Source organism: Crocodylus porosus, unplaced genomic scaffold, assembly GCF_001723895.1.
Source record: "Crocodylus porosus isolate Cpor-Errol unplaced genomic scaffold, CroPor_comp1, whole genome shotgun sequence".
Taxonomy (NCBI): Eukaryota; Metazoa; Chordata; order Crocodylia; family Crocodylidae; genus Crocodylus; species Crocodylus porosus.
In genome coordinates, this window is record NW_017728907.1 from 42562909 (window position 1) to 42585673 (window position 22765).

Here is a 22765-nt window from a genome sequence, read left to right on the forward strand (position 1 = left end):
AGGCTGCGGCGACCCGTCCGCGTGGCCGGTCGCCCCGGGGCTGGGGGCTGCTCCTCGGGCCTGCTTTGTACACGCCCGGCGCGCGGCCGCGCCCTGAGGCCAGGGCCCTGGCCCTCCCGCCGCGACCTTCTCTCAGGGACACTCACAAGCAGGGGCCTGGGGTGTTTTAACCCAGAGACACAGAGCTCTGCCCCTGCACCCCCTGCAAGGCAGGCCCACGGAGAAGACGAAGACCTGCGCTTTTGGGCCAAGACAGGGCACGGGCTCAACCTTTTTGGATTATGAAAAGCAAGTGAAAAGATAGATTGACAATAAAATACATCCATATCTGTACAGCATATAGCGTGCTGATACAAACTCTTATATGATGTGTTTCCATCTCTACAAGTTGTTACAATTCTCCTTTTTTTATGGAGATGTTACTGAAGCAATGCTGGTTGTGACTTTAGGAACTACGCTTGCTTACACTCAGGTGAGGGCACCTTCACTCTACTAATAGGAGATGGAGGCCTAGCAAAAGGATATCAAACTTCTTCACAGAAGAGAGCTGGATACAATATTTAGTTACAGCCTGGGAGATTTTTATGATTTTGTATTCCTTCACCCACAGAAAATCTCCTACTGAAATTAGGGAAGAGTTTGCATCAGAGGAGAATGCATAACAATAACACCCATTACCAAACATGGGAACACAAGGTATCTGTAAACTATGACTTGAAGGGGCTTCCTAAACCACTGAGTCCAGTCCCTTGCATTTGCAGGCAATTGTTGACCAAAACAATCCCCCAAACGACCACTGCAAATCGTCACCCACAACTACAAGGAGGACTATCCAGAACACCCTACGATATACCATAGCAGAAACACCATGTCCTACCATTCCAGCATCAGAAAAGAAGCTGGTTAACACATATTCACTGGGAAAATATGCTTGCCTTTATTTCTGATCTTTCTTTCCTTTCTTCTTCCCTTTGTACAGTTTCTGTTCCTCTCCCCATCCCCTTTTTTGGATTTTTTTTCTTGCAGCAATTTTTAATTTTCTCTTTAGGATTACACTCCTCCACCCCACCTCCATCTCCTATGAAGTGTCATTATTAGCCTTAAAGTTGAAATGAACAGAAAATAGAAACATTCCCCTTTTGAGATTCAGGCAGACTTCATGACAGTGTATTATGCCACGTGCATTCAGAAGGCTGTCAGCAGCCTTGAAGGCTAAAACCCTTTTTTTAAAAATGAATCTCTACATTTTGCCCAATATCACTTATAGTAATACAGCACCAAAGATCCCCACTCATAAACTGGAACTCTATTGTAGGAACTGAAAAAAAACAACAAAAAACTGTCTTAAGGGCCTTATAGGCTCATAAAAGCCTATTATATGAAGACATGAAAGTACAGGGGTGATTCAGGGGTATATTTGGTAGCGGCGCTGGTCTGAGACAAAAAGAAATACAAAACTCTAGAACTCTTGGTTCAGAGATGCTACTTGTTACTAGACCAACTAAGAAATCACAAAAAAATAAATACATCTTTCTTTGCAAGCTTTCCAGCACATGTACCCTTCTTCAGACTGAGGACAAATCCAAGACCGTAAAAATCTTCTTAGGCAGAAAATAAACTTCATTTTGCAGAGGGGAATTTTTTGTCCTCAGCCTGAAGGGCGTGTGCCCCTGAAAGCTTGCAAAGATTTTTTTTGCGATTTCTTAGTTGGTCTAATAACAAGTAGCATCTCTGAACCAAGAGTTCTAGAGTTTTGCATTTCTTGAAAGTACATGAGACACTTTGTATCACAACAGCCTAATCACTGCCTATGTTAGTCAGACTACTTAAATTCATCTTGTGGGGCATAACCTGCCTGCGGGCCATATGTTTGCTATCCCTGGCCTAGAGTAGTGCTTGCTAGTTTTTGGTTGAAAAAGGAACAACAGTGTCTCAACTTCAGGACTAGAAATATTGATTTGTTGTTTGCCTATATCATACTGAAAATTGTGCACTGTTTAACAAGTCAAGACTTAAACAAGCAGGTCCATAAAATCAATTTAAAACAGAGGACATTCCCAGCAGCTTCCACTTCCTTGTTTTTAATGATTATATTCAAAACACACTTGTATACCTACTAGATTAATCTGGATTCATATTGGCTGCAAATAAAATGTGTTTGCGTTAAATTAGTAGGAACAAGAGGGAACACAATTCAAGTTTGGGCATGTTAGAGAAGCATTAGGCTTACCCAACTATGGTTAAGTTGTTAAAAGTCTTTATGTGGGAATGCAGAAGAATGGTGAATGTTACTTCTCTCTCCAGGTCCACAGCACCAGAATAAGGTATTGTATATAACTCTAATAGAAAAGTAGAAGTAAAAGCCATTTTTCCAGAATAAAAGTTACCCCCAAGTTACAAGTATGGCATTTGTTATATTTGAACTTATTTATCATAAGTCATCTAACCTGAATTTTCTAATTATTTAACACTGAATACAATGAGATGGTTGTGCAAATAAAAAAAAAGTTGGTTTATTAAATAAGTGCACTGTACAACTCAAAGTAATTTAAAATTATTTTTCTTCCACAATAATTTATTTGAATTACTTTATTTGATACATACAACTGCAGTTCATTTAGGCAATATAAAGTTCACAAATATGCTTACAATTAGCCAACTTGAGTTGATACATGTTTACTCTGAAAGACACAAAAACTGCAACCTACGAAAGTGAAGTAATCATTAAGTGATATTATTACAACTAAATGATAACTAATAAATGTTTAAATTTAAATCCTTGTATCTTCCAGTGTTTCTGACTGAACTAGTAGTATATTAGGGTAGAAGAAGATCCCTTTTGAACTTAACTTGCCATTATTACCATAGAAAGTTGCATTCAAACTGTTTAAAGAATTAAAGTATAGATCATTATGTAGAACAAATCATACATTAATTTCTTATATCCAATTATGGAGCAAATAAATCATTCATATCAAGTACAGTAGTAGTCCAAGCACAAATGCTGTAGTACAACTTCAGCATTTCTGCTTCCCAAGGTAGCAAGCATTTGAAGCACTTCAGATATGTGTTTGGTTAGCAATAGATATTTTTATGTACCTTCCTCCAGCCAACTAAAATAAAATGAATGCCTGGGTGAGGAAGAGTTTAGCTCTCCTGTCATCCAGCTTAACAAGAACTAGAACTAGGAAGGAAAAACATATTACAGCCCAGAAAAACTGCATCATCCCCCTCCTCTCCGTAAGTGTTTGAAATTTGTATCAGAAGTTACATGATCAGAAATCCTTCTTGCAAAAATTTAAGTGAAGAACTTGGCGGTGATGGAAAGGCAAGATTGGTGACTATATCACATTATGAGAAATATCTGAAACCGATTTATAGTTTTACAACAAAATAAAGGCAGTACCTGCTATATTACCCACATAAAAGTTTGAAAACAAGGGTCACAACATATGGTCGTGTAAGAAAAATTTCAAATAAGGGAGGAAAAAGAAATCAGAGATTAATATTACGTTAGAACTTCCCTAATTCTAGGTTATGGTAATAAGTAGGGCTCATTAAATCTCAGATGTTGGTGCCAGCAAGTCAAGATGCTACACACTGTTTGGAATTTTTTTTTTTTTTTTTTTTATGGAAGCATATTTAACTTATTGCCCCATAAACAATCAGGAAGGAATATGTTAATATACTCAATTGAATAAAACAATATATTAAATAAGGGTTTAAGTTCATTTTTCATACTTTTGCTTTTTAAGTTACGGTAAGAGCTGGGCAAATGATGTTTTTGCTTCCTTGGCTGTTCTGAAACATTGAAAAATTGTTTTCACTTTAACCAAGCACAATTTTTTTTTGGCAAGCTGAAAATTAATTTAGGATCAAATGTTATATTTTATTCTGAGGTGGTTGTACCTGTTTTTAAATAAGCAGAGGGAAACCTGGAAATTGAAGGCTTTCATTCACAAGCTAATTTTGTGTGTTGTTAACAAAATTATGGTGCTGCATATTTACCTTATAGTACAGTGTCCAGGGCACACTTTCATGATGGAGACCTAGCTTCCAATTCCCTTTCTGCTTGATTTGGAGAAGGGGTTGGAACAGAGGTCTGTCACTTCCCACAAGCTCGTCTTAATCTCTAGGTTCTAGAGTACTCCAGGGTGAATTTTCTCAGTCTTTCCTGGTAAGGCTGTTCAACTTTCCATAAAATACTTAAATATTCATTGGGCTAGACAAAATCACTAGGAGGCAGGTTTAAACCACTCATCTGAGAAATAACAGGTTACAGTCTTTGCTTCAGCAAATAACTATTAACACCAAATGACACAGATTTATTATCAGGAGGTGAGTGTAACTTGAGGGTGACCCATCCCAGTAAATCCTGAATGAGGCACGGAGGAGCTTTGAATCTGAGTCTCCTAATTGTTGGGTTAGAAAGCTATCCATCATCGCCACCATTATATCATCCCTAATTTAGTGAATGCCTTCCAAGTTCCTCTTTCAATCTAACAAAAAAATAAGCATGTATTTCCTTTTGGAAATATCCAAATGGTTTGATTAGACATTTTAATTATTTTAATTTTTTTCTTGGACAAAACCGCTTTGCCAAATTGACCTGAATCTGAATAGTACTGGCTGCTTTGAAACTGCATTTTTGTTAAGTAATAGATTTGCTGAAATAATTGTACTAAGCTCTGTTCACAGTGGAATATTACACCTGCCACATTTTCAGCCTTGATGCTTTAAATGTCAGAACCTAGGACTTAAGAAATGTAGAAAGCTATTTCAAAAGATAAATTCATTCTAGGCTCTGTGATCTTCAGATGTTGGATAATCACTAATTCCTTTAAAATTCTATGCAAAAGATGTTCTGAAATATCCAGAAAACATATTTTTCCTCCAAAACTATATCTGAAGATTCAAAACAACAACTAAAAGTTTATCTAGAGCGAGCAGAAGTTTTGTATGCATATGCAAACAGTAAGTCATTTGCCAAAGCTCAAATATTTACTGTTTTTTTGGGGGCGAGTGAAGATTGAGAAAGATTTTAAACATAAAGCAACATTTTTTTCAATACTGTTTCATGATTAATAGGTCTAATCATCTATCCTTAGTCAAAATACTACATTTAAACCAAGAATGACAATAATTATCCAAAAACTATCATATAAAGCAGGGGTGTCAACCTCATTAGGCCTTGTGGGCTGGATGAGTAGCCCTGGGTGGGTCCTTTGGCTGGATCCACCCTGAAGACTGGCCCCGCATGCTGGATTCAGCACATGGGGAAGGCTGGGTGCAGTGCTGCAGGCAGCCTGTGATCCAGATTGGCCTGGAGTTCAACAGCAACTTGTGGCCCAAACCAGCCTGAGGTGTAGCCAGAAGCCTGTGACCTGGACCAGCCCTGAGAGCAGTAGCAGCATATACTCTGGACCAGACCAGAGTGCAGCGACATGCACTCTGGACTGGCTCCACACATCACCCACAATGCGCAATAGACCAGCCCCATGCTTCCCAAGCAGCATGGGGGCTGGTCCAGTGTGCACCACAGCAGTACGCTGGTCCAATCCAAGACCCAGGGGCAGCACCAGGGGCCAGATTATAAGGCTCTGCAGATCAGATCCAGTTCACAGGCTGGATCTTTGACACCCCTGATATAAAGTTTTATGAGCTCTAAAAGGATGATTTTTAAACCAATGTACTGATCCATTAAAGTGTAATTTCTTTTAGATACAGTAAACAGTGATCTCACAATAGTGATTTCAAATGTAAATCTCAGTAACGATTTCTTTACATCCATTAAGACAACGCCAATCTGCATTTACATTTTTCACTTAAATTACACAATGAAAAGTTACATGAACAATGCATATTGGAAGTCATTACTGCCCAAATGGTGACTGCATTTACTGCATCACTCCATTATGCTTCAATATAAAATGACAACCTACACCCACACAAATGCAATTCAGGGAAAGTTAAACGTGTCACAGCATGTATAATCATTTTATTGCATCTGTCACAAATTGGAGGTGGTGTGTACCTTGTCTGAAACACTTTCTAGATAGAAACACACATGGTAGAGCTTTTGAGACTTTGTTCTGACAGTTTCGTACAATGAGACAACTCCACTTACCATACATTAGCTTCACTCAGAAATAATCTGTGGCAAACGCACAGTATTTCATAAATTTTATCCAAGTATTGCAGAAAAAAGCTTTGGGATACATTACATGTAAATACAGTAACAGCTGAGCTGTATCTTTTTTATCTAATATGTACAGTAATATGCTTACCAGTTCTTTCCCTAGATGTTTTTCTCTTAAACCTCCCTGAGTCCATTCTATATTTAGTAACATGGTAAATTTCAGATACTTGCTCAATAACAGCAATGATAGCCCTGCATGAGGGGGAAATCAAGGTGCATGTGATTGTGTGTAGTCATCTTTAAGCTTATTGTACTTTTGCTTCCAAAAGCCCAGTGGCCACAACATGCCCATGACCACTTACACAACCACTGACATGTCTCAGTGAATCCGCTCCAAGGTAGGCCATTAAAAGTTCAGTGCGTCGGATTAGCAATTGCATAAGATCTTCAGCTAAACTTTCCATAGTTGAATATCTCACTTTTTCAAAGTCAAAAATGTCTTTGAGGAAGAAAAGTACTTGATCCTAGTGAACAAAAAACATTAAAAATGTGCATTTACTTTTATGAACAACATATCTATATGTTAAAAATCAATCATACAATGTTACATATTTTTCCTTCGTTATTATCTTTCCCAATCACATATAAAATGTTCTAACAATTTTTTTCAGAAAGTAATTTCCAGTGGTATCTACAGACATTCACTTACTAATTCTCTTGACTATTTAGAAAAGCATTAAAAATAAACCTTATGCAAAAAATTCTTGGCTCAAAACCTACTTAACAAATTGAAGTATTTTTCTTAATAAACTACATTTATCTGCAGTCTTGGAAACAAAGTGAATATACTCAGTATATAAGAACCAGAAAGGAAATATTAAAAAACCCCTGAGCCATCTATTTCCATAGTGAGATAATAGAAAAAGAAAAAAAACAATTAAAGGTGAATTGCCAGTTATGGTCTTAATGCTGCACACACTTAGATACACGAGTAGTATTCTGACCACAATTAGACTACCCATGGGTAAAGTTACACAGATCTGTAAGTGTTTTGTAGGGCTGAAGCCTGTGTTTTAGGATTTTTTTAGTTTTAATTGTTTATAAAAGGGGCAGGCAAAATCTGGCCCACCAAGGGATTGTATCTGGCCTGCAGCAAGTCCCTCAGCCCCACCTGGCCTAGGCCCGGGGGGGGGCACCATCATACATGCAGCTGGTTCCACTGTTCCTGGGTACACCGTGGGGCTGGGGCAGTGCAGCAGCTGAATGCCACATCAACCTTGCTGGCAGCAGCCCCACTGCCTGGGTACCCCAGCTCATCTGCCCTGCACCCACTGCCGGGGGTGCTGAATGGAGCAGGTGGGCAGGGTCTCCATGGATGGGACCGCAGGCAGGTATGGAGTGATGTCCAGGAGCAGAATGGTCAGGTGGGGCCAGCATTGCAGGGCAGTGACAGCATGGGGCTGGGGCCAGGGCCAGGGCAGAGCCATGTCCCTACAACAGATGCCAGTTTCAAGGGTAGCAGCATGTTGGAAGCAGATCGCAGGCCTGCCCTGGGCCCGGCCCTGCACTGTCACCACCCTGCAATTCCGGCTCCAGCCCTGATCCCTGGATGCTGCTCCTTGCCTGCCTGCACCAGGCCTGTCTGCACAGAGACCCTAGGACAGGGCTGGGATTGCTGGGTGGTGATAGCGTGGGGCTGTGCCCTAGGGCAGAGCCACTTAGGGACTTTTGGTGAGCTGTTGCGAGCTGGGGGGGAGGATGGGGAACATCCTTTTTTAATTTATGACACAAGATTAAATTAATCTATGTCAAAATTCTGCTGAAAATCATTAGCATAAACATTTGGCCTATTTTTATCCCAAATTGCAATTTAAAAAAAAACATACTATTTTAGTGGTATCCCTTTAAGTAAGAACCTCCCACTTGCTAATCTGATGGGTGGTTTTCTTATGTTTGATAAATGATTACAAAACAATTGTATACCTTAAAGAAGCAGCATAAATCATATAGAGAGTTTCTTGGGCCCAGAAATCCCCATGCCAAAACAGGGCTGATATGCTCACAAATGGCATAGAAGTGTGCAAAAAACCCATCAGGTACCTATTGATGTAAGAAGCAGAAAAGAAAATTAAACTGTTTGGTATAAATCTCCGTTATATCAAATTAAGGCTTTATGTAGGTCTCTGGTAGCTAGCCAAACTACTTGTTTAAATTGTGTTACAACTGTATCAAGTACATGGATGGACTGTTTAAAAGAATTATTAACTTTAATGGTATTTTACAATACAAACATTTTCAAGGAACATCTGTGGTGTGACACTGTTATTAATAGAGTTTTATGTTTTAAAATGAGAAGGGGCCATTAGATCATCCACTCTGACCACTCAAACCTGACACACTGCTCCACACATACCACCTCCCAAATCAGAACTGTAACCATGGTTAGTGCAGTGACATGCTAAATGTGGCTATGCTGCTTCCATTTCAGGAATCAGCATATGTGGAGCAGTGTGGTATTGCAAAGTTTGTAGTACTACAAAGGACTATGTGTAGCTACACATTCAACTCCTCTGGCTGCAGCATGGCAAAGTTGCCACAGTTGCATGCTCTCTAGCCTAAGGGTGACAGGAAGATGCTCCTTCGTTCCTCCCACCCCAGCCTGCCAGTACACTGGAAGGCTCAGTAACAGGCTTCCTCCATTAATTGTTGCCATCATGGGAATGAAGCCCAGGCGACAAGCAGCTGCAGCCGAAACACTGCCATGCTCTGACTGCCTTTCAGGCTTTTAAATGTGTGAGCAGCATATAGTTTGAGCCCAGTGACAAACATCAGGATCTGGCTGCCTGTCACCTGCATGGAAGGAAGGAGGGAGAGCAGGAGACTGCAGGGTTTCAGGTGGGCCAGCAGTCTGGGATCTGAGGATGCTGCTGGCAGGCATTCCCATGTTCCCACGTCCCAGGCTACCAGCCTCCCTGGAACTTTAAAGGACACGTGGCCAGCCCAGAAGCCTTTCACAGTTCACAGGCTGCCCACAAGCAGGGAAGGCCAGTTTTTTTTGCCTAGCCAGGTAGCAATGGGGACAGGGCAGCCTGCAAGCTGCCTTGACAGCTCACTGCTGGTCAGGATGTCAGGAAGGCAGCTTCCTCGCCCCCTGTTGAAGGTGGGAAAGGAGAGCAGAGCACTGAGGCACAGTAGAAGGTTTAAGATTTGGCCCAATGTTAAATATGTCCCAGCAAGATAAAGAAGTTGCTGTCTGAAATAACCACTTTGTCATAGATCTTCCATTTTTGTGGAGGGTTGGCCATTTTTATCTACAGACAAATTCCTTTAATGTATGACATATTATATTTTGCCTTTGAAAACTCACACATACCATGAGACATATGTAACATCTGTGAGAGCTTCAGCATGGCAAGTCTGAATTATAGACAAACTGGAGAAACCAGTAACTGGGACTACACAAGCGCCTGGAGAAGACAAGAACCAGGTATGTTGCCTTTCAATTCTGTACCCTATACTGAAATTCTCTGCTTTCTTGTAAGCATGTCTTAAATCCCCAGTTTTACAAACACCTAAGCACACGTATAAGTACTTGCACAAGTTGCTTTTAACTTGTATGAGCCTATATTAATTAACATGGTTATAGTCTATTCACAAATAAGCACAAGTGTCTATAGGATCAGGGAAGTTGCAATTTAATTATACATTGTTACAAAATAGGACTTCAGTTTCCTAACAGGCCAGCTGACCATTGAAAAATAGTGAGAATATCTGAATTACAAAATAAAGCGGTTTTTAGTCTGCAAGAAAACTTACGTTCATTTGCTGACGTTTTTGCTTCAATACTGACCAACAGCTTGAAGCCACTGCCTAAATATAAAAATACATTTTTAAGTAATTTCTACATAAGAACTGATTTTCCATTTGAAAACAAATAATGTATAAGGATGTTGACAGATGTAACACTTAGAGTTCTTCAAAGACTTTGGAGTGTTCAAAAAATGGCGGAAGTGCTACAAAAATAACCATGAAGAAAAAAATACTGTTTAAAAAGTGTGCACTCTCTATGGAGGGCAACATGAGAGGGCTCAGTCCTCTAGCATCTCACAGTGCTCTGCGCTCCCCTGTCCCTATGGGAGGGGAGGGGGACCAGAACTAAAGCCTCCTCTCCCCCCCACAAGTTTTTCCTGATTCTAGCAGCAGGAGAGCGCTCCAGGAGAATAAAGGTGGAGTGCACAGGAGAGATCTACTGCAGGCCCTGGTCTCCTATGTTTGCTGCAATCTGGGGCTTTGCTCTGAACTCCCAGCCCCTAGGAGCTTTTGCAAACTGTGGCTGTAATCTGTACCCTTCTGTGTCCTGAAGCTCCTCTCTGCAACCCCTGGTCCCCTGAAGTGAGTTTGAAGTTCTCCAGCCAGAGGACATGGCAAAGAGTTTGCTGCTGAAGCACTTCAAATATTGTATCAGTCCATACTCTGAGATATTATATTTGAAGTTCTGTATTTCCATTTCTCAATTTCATGGGTGGGAAATAAAAGTTAAAAACCATAACATGTTTCCTGTTGTGAATAACTGGCTTGGATTAGTTCATATTACTTGTCATTTTGAATTTTAAAAAATTAAAACATATATTCTTTGCCAATTTCTGCCACATTTTGCTGTGGTGCCAAATTGTATTTGAATTACTAAGCCTCTTATGTATTTTTCACAATTTAGCATTAGAAAGGCTTATTCAACTTAACAGATGCACAGAGTATTGCATGCCAAAACGGGTATGGCTCCAAAAACTGTAACTATTTCAGATTTTAAAAAATGTAACAAATGAACACATTGTAATGTCCTTTCACTTTAAGAAAAACATACTTGAAATAGTTCTAGATACAGCTGAGCCATTTTGTCCAAATATGGATTTGAACAATACAATATGCTGACAAATCTAGGCTTCTCTCTCTCAGTGGCATGGAACAGAATTCTCGTGGAATGTGATGCTACCTCGATACCAGGAGGTAATTTATGACTCACAAAAACAGAACTTTACTGCATTTACTACAGAAATAAATGTATGCACTTTGCCTTTTTTCACAGAGGAAATATTTCAATTGAAGTTTATAGTTACAAATGAGTATGGTACAGCATCACGTCTACAAATGATCAGCTGGCCATGGCACAGCCTAACAAGCAAAACAGGCTGAAATTTCTATGGAAAAATTGAAGGGTGTTTCTGAACATGTTAGACATGTTGAAATGCCTGTATGTTCTCTTGCAATTCCAGCCACTTTTCAGATCTTGTTAGTAACATTTTGTGGCACGAACTAATATGTTCTCCCATAATTCTATACACCAGCTCTCAAAGATGGCTAACCTAAGCCAGCCTGCAACATTCTCCCTGTCCATGACAAATAGTTATTTTTTCAGGACAAGCAAAGCTGTTTTCTCCGTTATAAAGAATCATCCTAGGAAAGAGTTGGCAAGTAGGTTTCATGTCTCATCTAACAAATTTTAAATTATGATTTTGAAAAGATAATATCCAAAGTAGTCATTTTTGCTCAGGAATATTTTAGAAATGAGTTATGTGGGAAGATGCATTACCTTTTACATAAAGAGGTAGTGTGGTTTCTCTAAATCTGAGTCGATGCCACTGGCAAGACAACATGAGGAATCTTGCATTTTGGCTATTTGCATAACGTGTAACCAATAGATAAAAAGATGAGTTCTAGTCTCATTAGTACTAGCAGCTTCATTTTTCAGTGTAAAATATTTATTCTCTAATCTATGTTTTCATCATGTTTAAAAAGAATGCTGACACTGTCATGTTATTATGACTTCGATCTGCCATGATTGAGAATCAAGGTATATGAAAAAATATAGACAATTACTTACAGTTTCTTTAAAGGAAGAATTTAGCCAGCGGTTGTTCACCACATTCTGTATAGCTATAGGTGGATTCTCTAAATCTTCAAAAGAATCCATGAGTATAAAATCCAGAACAACATCATAAAAATTTACATTTTTCACCTGCATTAAATTAGAACAAGATCTAAATAATTGTACAGCATAGTGTTCCAATTCCATATATAAAACATTCAGATTTATCATAGTGTCTCATTTAATGTTATTTCACTAATAGCACAACCTGTGCTTCTGAAGTTGCAATAAGGGATTCATGTTTTTCTAAAGAACATAAACCATACAAGGAACATGGTTCATAATATTCTTCACACTATTTCAAAAATATGAATTACTAAACAGTAGTTTCAAGGGGAAAAAAGACTGCATAATTAGGTTTAATGATAAAAAAGCATTGGAGAAATCCAGACTCACCCCTCTAGCAGCAAGTTCCATTTCAGTATTATCCCAATGGTCAGTTTGCTCTAAAAAATATATCATTTCATCAAAAACATCTTCAAATTTTTTTGGATTCTGGAAGTAAAAATCAGTAAATGCCAATTAAAACATTACTTAATTTTAAACACTTAAAATGACAACTTTTTTTTCTTTTACTGGTTCTGGAATTATCATAAATAACTTTGGAAAATGAACTTTGATCCCTGGTTGAAGTAAATAAGACTAATAAAAAGGATTTTTACCTTTCGCGCTCTCACAATTAACGCAGACAAAATTTTTCTTCCACTTTCAGCAAGAAATATTCTGTTGGCTGTCTCTGAAAGTATTACCTGGAAAATATTCCAGATGGTAGATATATAAATCCATAATTTAAAAAAGAGAAAAAGAAATGCACCAAATAAGGATAGTTATTTTAATCAAATCCATCAAATAAGTGATGCTTGATAATATTAACACACCATGCAAATACCCGGTGCTTCCAACCAACTTCTGAAGCAAAGTCCCCAGGTTACTAATAAAAGTAGGTCTTCCATGCAACAGTGCATATCACTATCAATCAGATCTTTTCTTTTGTCCTTCAGCTTTGTTCATCGACATTTATTGGCCCTGATTAAGACAGACACTTAAGCATGCTCCAATAAGTTGCAGAAGCTTGACTGGAACAAGAATACATATGTGATATAGATACAAGTCAAAATGCTTTAAAAGTGATGAAAAAATCTCTGCAAGTTGAGCAGAATTTATATGCTGCAATCTCTATCATCATTTTAGAATGACCATTTATTTATACGTAATACAGTACAAATTATGAGCCACTGAATAAGTAGGATGAGATTTTCAGAGTCAATTAGCTTTGGCCTAACTCTGCTCCTTCTGAAGTTATACAGCATTGCACTTGTGAAAGGGAGACAGAGAATGCATGTGTGCTAATACGCACAAACAACAGTGATAGCTAAGCATTTACCTGAAAAGCCTGTCGAATACAGTGAAGCTTAGCAAGAAAGTCACTGTCTCCCAGACATTCAAACATTTCAGTCCTACATAAAATGGAAACAAGTTTTAAAGGCTACTTAAAGGACTAAGTATAACAGAATTCAAACAGAACCTAGAAGATTATCCACTACTGATCATTTAAATGTCTTTTCATATAGAATAGTTCTCTTTATTTTTTGCTACTTTTGGAAACTAGCAAGTAGATATAAAACAATACCTTAATACTCTGGAATATATTTTGCCCTCCTCTGCTAAATGCATGGCTTCTTCATATAAAGGACAATGGCAAAGAGTATCTAGACCATAGGTATTTCGGATCTCTCTGTGCTCCGCAAGCTGAAAGACATTTTTGTTTAAGTTCAGTAACTAAACTTGCTAAAAAGTTTTTTGAAAGTTAGATAAATTAATTGAAATTTTGCCTGCTATTCTACTGAAAACTATATTCTCTCTCACATCTGTTAAAAAAATTACTTGTCAGCACTCTATGCTAAAAAACAGAAACCAGACACACTCAACATAGTGGATATTACACTGTACCTTTTTACATTCAGAAAGCTATAGTTTCAGATACAAGCTTCCAAAGAGTTAAATTGTAGGATAGGCTTAGATTAGTCTTGTTTTGATTTTGACTAGCTAAATCCATAGGGTATGTGGAAAGGAAATGTCAAACGGCTGTTCACAAAGAATAAATTGATGAGGCACGAAAAGGGGGCAGGAGGATCGTACTGTACAGATCATAAAAAAAGCCGGGAAACGTTATTAAAAAAAAGAACGCTGTCATCTTCCTGGTAAATGTGGCTGTTAATTACTAAAACACATTTCCTATGAAATTATTACAAACCAGTGCTTAATTTTGGGTTCTTAAAAGGTTCTCCTTTACAGTTTCTAATGTTTTAGTTTAAACCACTATTACAGAAATTTTTTTTTACTCTTACCCCATAAGTGGTTATTATAGCAAACAAAAATAGTTAACAATTAAAAACTAATAGTAGCATAGAGAATTCTTGTAAGAAGTATCCTATTTCAAACAACGTAGCAGTAGCTGGTATGTTAAAGCTACAAATTCTATAACAAACATTACATCGTTTTTATTAACTATCCAGAAAACTGCGGATACACACATTCCTCAGTTTAGTTAACGGCTGGAATACACATTCCATCAACTTTTAAAAAATTCAGATTACTGTAGACTGCCAAAAAAGGAATTGCATTTTCAGACTTGAAAAGCATAATTCAGAAATATCTTTAAATAACTGAAAACTATATATATTCTAGATAGCTTTCTAACATAACTGCCATGTTCTAGACATGTCAAAATTTAGATAAAATTACTGTAATATTAAAATTTAAGATACTAGTACAACATCAAAATCCTCAAAAGAATATAAAAGTCTGATGGACATGTATTTAATTTCTATTTCTTGGATGATCAGCTATTAGTGATAGGCAGAAAAAGCTTATATACACATAAGAAAATATACTTCTAGGGATACCATGTTTGTGATCCTTACATAAGGAAATTCCTGAGACTACAATGGGAATTTAAGTAAAGATTATGTACCCGTATGCACTGATTGGCAGGTGAGCACATAAGCTTATGGTTAAGGTACACTGACTTCAATGAACTGCTCAGGAATTTTCAAGCAGAACAGATTTTCATCAGAATATAGAGATTTACTGAAACCAAACATTTCAAACTGAGGACTGGAGGCAACCCATTGGATAATGCCTGCAGTGCCCTGCTATCACAGGTAACCATGTCACATGGTTTATATCCATCTTGAAATTAGCTGGGTTCTTGTGTACCCCCATTACTACTGCAAGACTGGTCCTGGCAGTTTACATGCATTTACAATTGTGCCAATTTTGTCTTTTAGCTTGATATATTTAGTTGATATATTTACAAAACAATAACCACATCTTGTGAGTGGTCGGGGGCCACATCATATGTCCCCAGTCCTGCCTCTTGCCATATAGGCTGCATGCATTCCCTGATCTCTCCTGGTGAATGAGCTCCCTTTAAGCATTGCCCCACCCTCAGGGGCAGGGGCAGGGGCAAGGGCGGAAGCCAGAGAAGGAAGGGAGAGGGAGCCAGAAACCCCCAGCACCAGCTGGGGGGGGGGGGGGGGGGGGGGGGAGGCGTGGCACCTAGGTGTGAGGCTGCAGGCTGAAAGTTAACTATGGGCCACAAGTTGGACAGTCCTGAGTTATAGGAAACAAATCCAGTTCTTTGCCTCTTTTTGTACTCTCCCAGTCATTCTCTGTATGAGTTAATTGTTCTTAAATATGGGTGGCCAAAAGTGTATGTAATATGCCAGATGAGGTTTAACCAGGGCCTTGTACAATTACACTGATACCGCCATTTCTTTACTGGAAATAGTTTACTCAGTACATCTTACTGGAGTGTGAGGAGTGGGGACATATGTGACCCAGGGGACCTACATTTGTCTATTTCACTGCCACATTATACTCAGCAATTCAATCGTCCTATGATCAGCCAGTACACCCAGATTTTCCTCTTCCTCAGTCATTTCCAGCTGATGAGATACCATCTTTGACTATGTCAGAAACTCTTTTTATTAAGAGTAGCTTCTAAGTGCATGACTTTGCTTATCAGACTGTTGAATTTTCTCCCATTTGCATTACTCCAGGTTGTGTGGTAAGAAAACTCTTCCTGTTAATATTCAAATCTGCCTATCTGTTGATGATACCTCCCAACTCTGTATCATCAACACATTTCATTAAAATTATGCATACTTTTGTTCTGTCATTAATTAAATTATTAAATTAGATTGGTCCCAAGACTGATCCTTAAGATCTCACTAATAACAACTTCCTTCAGCCAACAATTCAATTTTCAGCACAATGTACTGCACAATTTCCTTTTAAATCAGGTTACCCACATTAACAGTTTGGGCATTAACTCTCGTCCTCCTCTGAACACTACATCAAATGCTTTACTGAAGTCAAATAGATGTGTTTCCTCATATAAGAAAAATTGGTTTTGTTATCAAGATACCCAGTTATTCTAGAAAAGTCTCATTTCAATAAACTGATGCTTCTTTTATTCTTTTCCATGTTTTTAATTATCATTTCCTTTAAATTTTATTCTGAAACCTTGCATATTATTGAAGTCATACTGATGAACCTATAGTTGACTGTAGCATCTTTCTCCCCCCCTTCTTCATATATACACTATGTTTTCAGGTTGTCCATTCACCTGGTATCATTCCCAACATTAGAGATTTACTGAAAATTCTTGCTACTAGACTGCATTTTCTGTGCCATTTTTCTGTATTATAAGGATAGACATGGTCTGGTCTCTGTAACTTGAGCGCATTAACCTCTGAGTTTTGCTTCCAACTTAAATGTAGTAATTTTCATATCCTCCTTCCCATTAGCCAGCTTCTCTCACCTCATGTTCATCACCATCATCACTCAAAGCTGAGCTAAAGTACTCATTTAGTTTTGGGGTGATGACTAAGTTGTGTATAAACTCCTCCAACTTCACTGCAGTACTTTGTTACTTGTTCTCATTTTATTTATGTAACCAAAGAACTGGTTCTTACTATTTGAAGTCTAGCTTAGCTTGTCATTTAGTAATTCTAGGATATAGCCTTCTGTACTAATCAATTCTTGTTTCCATTCTTTGTATGCTCTCTGCATTTTTGATTTAAGGAAATCCCAAGCCATCTCCACATTCAAGCCCTTGAGTGCTTCTCAATTTACCAAAACTGAGTTAAAAAAAGGAATCTCTTTTTTGTTAGCTGAATGACTAATTATCAAATAAATCTGTTGGCTGTTATATTCAGAAATAATGGGTCCCTACCTTTATTCATGGCTTACTTCCTGTTGGTATTTCTCTCTCATAACATTGGTTCTAAGAGTAGACCCCTGCTTCCATAGAACTTCTTACCATTCTTCCTTAAAGTGATTTGGAGCCAAATACTTCTATCCCTTTTTCATTTCTTTACCGTTAATGACATAATTAACTTATCATATTATTCCACCACCATTACCTTTACTTTCCAAAGGCAAGTCATGGGATGTGATCCTTCACTCTACTTCCCACTGGTAAGGCCTCATACCTCACTGTGTCCAGTTTTGGGCACCATACTAGAAGGATATGGACAAGTTGGAGAGAGTCCAGGGGAGAGCAAAAAAGGTAATAAAAGTCTTGAAAACATGCTAGATGACGAAAGTTTGCACGAATCAGGATTAATTAGTCTAAAGAAGAAAAGACTTGATAGAGGTTTTTGATAATATCCTTCAAATACAAAAAAAAAAAGATTTGTTATGGGGAGGATGTTCTTGTATTCATTCACAGGGCACAGGACAAGAGTAATGAATGGTCTTAAGTTACAAGAAAGGAGATTTAGGCTGCGTATTAGGAAAAAATTTCAAACTATGAGTCTGGTTAAACAATGGAACAGATTACCTAGAGAGGTCATGGAACTTCTAGTATTGGACGTTTTAAGTGCAAGGCAGACAAATATTTATATGGGATTGTTTACACAAGGATGCATTTGCAGTGAGCTAAGGGGCTGGGCTGAAAAAGTCCCTTTCAGCCTTAGCTTCCTAATGCTATGATATCTTCCTTAATTGAGCAGAACATACTTGTTTTCAAGTTGCAATTGTTATTCTACCCTATTTATTATATTTATATAATATTCAGTTGCCCATTCTGCACCAGTAATCCTAGGTCCTGCAATAATGCACTGGTCCCTCATTAACAAAGAAACATCACTAACCACAACCTATTTCCTTCACTACTGCTTACTCAACTGGTGCTATCATCAATAATTACACTTTCTTTTCTTAGTATCCATTTCCTGCTTTCTGGCATTCATTAATCCATTGCCATATTCTTATTTATTCTTATTCTTATTCCCTTTTCCTGTTATTAACACTAAGTAAAGAAATTATGGAGAACCTTACAAATTTCTTCACCCATTACTTAAGTTAAAACTCTTTATTAGTCATGCCAGTTTCAATCTCAGAAGGCCAATATCCCAGGTATCAGGTGGGTACATTTACCAAAAAGATTTCTCTTTCTATTAATGGCTCTCAATCAAAACCCTCTCAAACCATCTCAAAGCCTTCCTTATAACACCAGCCTTCATTATCTTGTCACACTATTGTCCTTCTTCGCTAGAGACCATTATGATTTCATTGAAGATCACTTGGGCCTGTACTTCTTTTAAGCAACTCTGGTCCTTCATTCTTCATCTGCTTCAGTCAGCATCTGGAAGTGTCGTATGTCACTAACTGAAGAGGCTTTTTCTAACTCCATCACAGTGCTCCGCAGCTTCAAGTCCAACATTTTGTATCCTTGGTCCTTACAGGCAGCACATGTTTTTCTGCCTCAGTCTGTCCACGTGGTGGATCTCTAAGTTGTCAGTCACAAAAATGCAGCTCCTCATGGTACCAGTATGAGTCTCAGGTCCTCTCCCTTTAGTTTTCTCTTCTGACATCCATTTCTATCCTCTGTCACACCATTCACTTTGGTCTGACAGACCAGAGCAAGGGCCCTGCCACAAACCCAATAGGAGGGCGTATAATCATTTCCCCTGTGTTTAGCGTACCATTACAAGCCCAAAATAACAGCACCCACCTCCAGAAGCAGAGGAAGACCAGGATTTGTGGTTCTGTTATAGGTACTGTGCCTTTTTTTGAAGCATAAGAAATGCCACAAGTCCATCTAGCCAGTATCATGTTTCTCACAGTGTTGGAGAGTAGATGCAAAGGGGAAGAGTGCTTATACAAGGCCTATCCAGACAGGTCTGCCCCTCTATCCTTATACCTTCTGGCATCTGAAGTCCTAGGAAATCTTAATTTGGGGGTGGCAGGCCTATCTTGTTTAATACCCACAAAAGGGAGTGGGACTTAACTTGTGGCATGCCTGCCTAAAAAGTTTGCCCCCCACACTGGGGATGAAGCTTAAGTTGTAGCTACTTAATGGCCGTCTAGTACACATACCTATTCACTGGGGGCAGGGGGAGATCTTATTTCCCAATGAGCTAGAATAGGAAATGGAGTTACAGAAAGGTAGTGGTCAGATTAGGGCTACTAAGAAGTGGAACAACTACTTTCTCCCCAACTCTTTAATGCTCAGAAAAGATAAATTCAGGGACTGCTGGCAATTGGTCCATTGTGGTGGGATGACAGAAGCTTCTACTAGGTGGAACAGATTATGGAAGAAAGGGTTTTAAAGTCAACTCTGCTGAACAGCACCATAACACAGCTGAGACTCTGAGTCAGAGTACCTAAGGTCTCAAGAGTTCACCTTCCACACAACTTTGGAGTCAGCCCCATTCCTCATGTAATATTTTACCTTTAGATCTTCAAAATCCAGTGTAAAACTATACAATGTGATTTAATTCAGACTATTTGCAATAAATGCAAAGTACCTTTTCTAGGGACTTTCCTTTTCAAATTTCAAGGAGGCATCTTTTAAGTCAAGTACTTCGGAGAGGCAGATCCTTCCCAATGAATTTATTCTCCTTTAGTAATCAAAACAATGCAAACATGGACCAGATCAGTAGGGCAGAGAGGAACTTTTGGTTACATTTCTTTACTCTCTGTATAACCATCAGGATTTGAAGGTAAAGTCACCAGTTACTAACTCACTCACCAGCTCCTATTATGACAGCAGAATTAAAACTGTATACCTGACCTTCCGTTGAGAAACGATTTCAGTACAGATTATTGTTGTTTCTGGCCAATTACGTTTGACAAAGGAATGTTAAGACAGTTTCTTTGATGCTTTCTTTTATGGAAGATTGGCTTCTCATAGCTTACACAGTCATCTTTTTCAGAATAATATATATTTTAATTAGAAAAAGTACCTTTCTTATTTGTTGTTTGAACCCTAAGCCTCAAGATGACACTGATTTAAACTGATCAGTAGGGTTTTTTACCCCTTCTCAAAGCAACAAGGAACCTTCTGAGGTCTAGAGATGGTCATTTTCATTTTCTTTTCGGAAGCAGGTTAAGGTCTAAAGTTCATCAATATTATTTCTTGGTTCAGATAAAGCCTTAGACGACCACAAAAAAGAATGATAAGTAGATTTGATCTGAAAAGGACAAAATTGCCACAAATCTATCGTAAAATTACTGTTTAAATTCAAGTTATAAAATATGAGAAACAGCAGAGGTTTAAACATACACCTGCATATCCAATCCTCTAACACAGCAGAGATGCATTTCCCTGCAAAGGATCAGATACTGCAGTGACACACACCAACACCAAACCCTGTCAACTAATACAGGGAGCACAGCACATTTTCTATGGAATTAATTCCCAAAGTGAGACCAAAGGGAACACTAACTCCACAGGTTGCAAGTTCCTGAAGTGTTGCAACTCCTAGGGCCAGGTTGGGCAAAATGGCAGATCCAGGCGGCAGACAGACTCCATTTCCCAGCAGCCCCTGCCTGTGTGGCTAGGGCTGGTTTCCCTGGAGACCTCAGCGGCAGCCCTGCTGTGATAGCGTAAGGCCAGGGTTTCCACAGAGACTGGCCCCAGCAGTGCTAGTAAGGCATGTGGCAGGATGTGGAGCTGCTCTGATCTGCAGCCTGTATGCCCTGGGCAGGGACATGCAGGCAGAGTATCACGACTCCGCCTGGGCTCCTTGCAGCAGTGACAGTGTGGTCCAGAGCTGGGGCAGAGCCATGATCTGCTACCTGCATGCCCTTGCCCAGAGCATACAGGTTGCAGATCGTTGCTGTCTTGGCTCTGGGTCCTGCTGTCACCCCGCAAGATCCCAGCCTGGCTCTGGAGCAGCTCTCTGCCCTGCCAGCAGGGACGGCACTCAAGGGGAGCTTGGGGCTACAGTCATCCCAAAACTCCCTGTAGACCCTCATAGCCACCATCCCACCCCCCCGCAGTAGCACCACCGCCACCTGCCCTGCACAGGGGGCGGCAGCTGAGCACACCCCGCTCCCACCCACAGCACAGGCCTCCCTCAGGCTCCCCACCAGGAAGAAGCTGGCACCACTTCCACTTCCCAGTTCTGCTGGAGTTGGTCTCCATGGAAACCCCAACCCCAAGCTATCACAGGGGGGGCTGCTGCTGGGGTGTCCATGGAAAGTGGATCCAGCCACATGGGCAGGGGCTGCTGGGAAATGGAGTCCACTGCCGGCTGGATCCAGCCCGTGGGCCGAACTTTATCCGCCCCTATCATAGGGAGTAGAGAGCAGAAAGGCAGGAATTTACTTCAAAGTGAGATGCCTTCTTATACCTGCTTTGCATTGCCTTACATGCAGTAACCACATCCAAATGAACAGCGTGCTTTTACTTCGCTACAAATCACTGCTTTCACACAAAGGAGTTTTCTTCCAATCTATGAGCTCAGCACTGTGTCCAGGTAACCCAGATATTCTGTGCAGCAGCCAAGCACTTTACATTACAAGATGTTTTTCACGATGCATGATGGGGTATCTAGTGGAAATAAGCAGAAAAAACCCCCAATGCATTCCCCATCCAAGAATCAAACTCTAAAAAAATCCTGCAAGTCCTCACTTGCCATTCCTTGATCATTTTTGGGTAACCAGAGCCATTTTCCAAACCCTCTCAGATCATTATTAATTAAATGGTACTCCATGCTGATTTTGGGATTTTTTAAATCAGAGACTTTGCAATTTTTAAACTGAGAAAACCAGGATCCCTGGTAATTAACAAGATTGTAATCAAGATCACCAAGAACAGGATCTTGGTGACACTAGTCAAAAATATGTAGGGGCTCATATAGGTGCATTGGACATGTTACCACTGGACAGCTGCGTCTCTGCAAGCTAATCACACTACTGAGAACATTTAGCTAAGGGTTGTTGGTTATTTTTCCTATTCCTGCAGCAGCAGCTGCAGCTTGCCCTACTCCACCTGCAGTTGCCTGTAGGAGAGCAAACAGGATTATGAGACTGAGCAGCTGCTTCAGGAGGGACTTTTTGGGTTCAAGACAAAAGGTTTGATTGACAGGCAAGATTTGTGCTGGACATCCAGGATGACCAGTGCTGGTTGCAAGAACTTTAGGATGACAAAGTGAACCCTCTCAGCAACAGAAGACTTCCCTTATCTGTTTAGACTCATATAGCTATCACTTTCTGGAAGGTTATTAGTTCACCTCCCCCCATTTGCTATCAGTTGCTAAGCAATTTGCTGAGGTCAGGTCGACTGTGGGAGCTGTTGTGATGAAGGCTGTACTACTACTATCCTGCTGTCACTATATGTGGAAGGCTTGCCAACCCTCAGGAGCCATTACCAATGGCTTTTCATACATGGAGTTCAACAG

The 22765-nt window shown here is 39.5% G+C and overlaps 1 protein-coding gene across 3 annotated transcripts in view; it reads right to left on the bottom strand.

The window, feature by feature from the left end:
• Nucleotides 1-2543: 2543 nt before the first annotated feature.
• The window catches only part of MIGA1 (mitoguardin 1), a 60824-nt gene continuing 40602 nt past the window's right edge, over nucleotides 2544-22765 (bottom strand). For all 3 annotated transcript variants that reach the window (XM_019531237.1, XM_019531238.1, XM_019531236.1), the window contains 8 exons: nucleotides 13693-13811; nucleotides 13447-13519; nucleotides 12725-12811; nucleotides 12459-12557; nucleotides 12018-12152; nucleotides 9956-10009; nucleotides 8123-8239; nucleotides 2544-6663 (listed from right to left, as the gene is read on the bottom strand). In XM_019531237.1, the coding sequence (XP_019386782.1) occupies nucleotides 6445-6663; nucleotides 8123-8239; nucleotides 9956-10009; nucleotides 12018-12152; nucleotides 12459-12557; nucleotides 12725-12811; nucleotides 13447-13519; nucleotides 13693-13811 (903 nt within the window). In that variant the 3' untranslated portion in view covers nucleotides 2544-6444. The remainder of the gene's footprint in view (nucleotides 6664-8122; nucleotides 8240-9955; nucleotides 10010-12017; nucleotides 12153-12458; nucleotides 12558-12724; nucleotides 12812-13446; nucleotides 13520-13692; nucleotides 13812-22765) is intronic.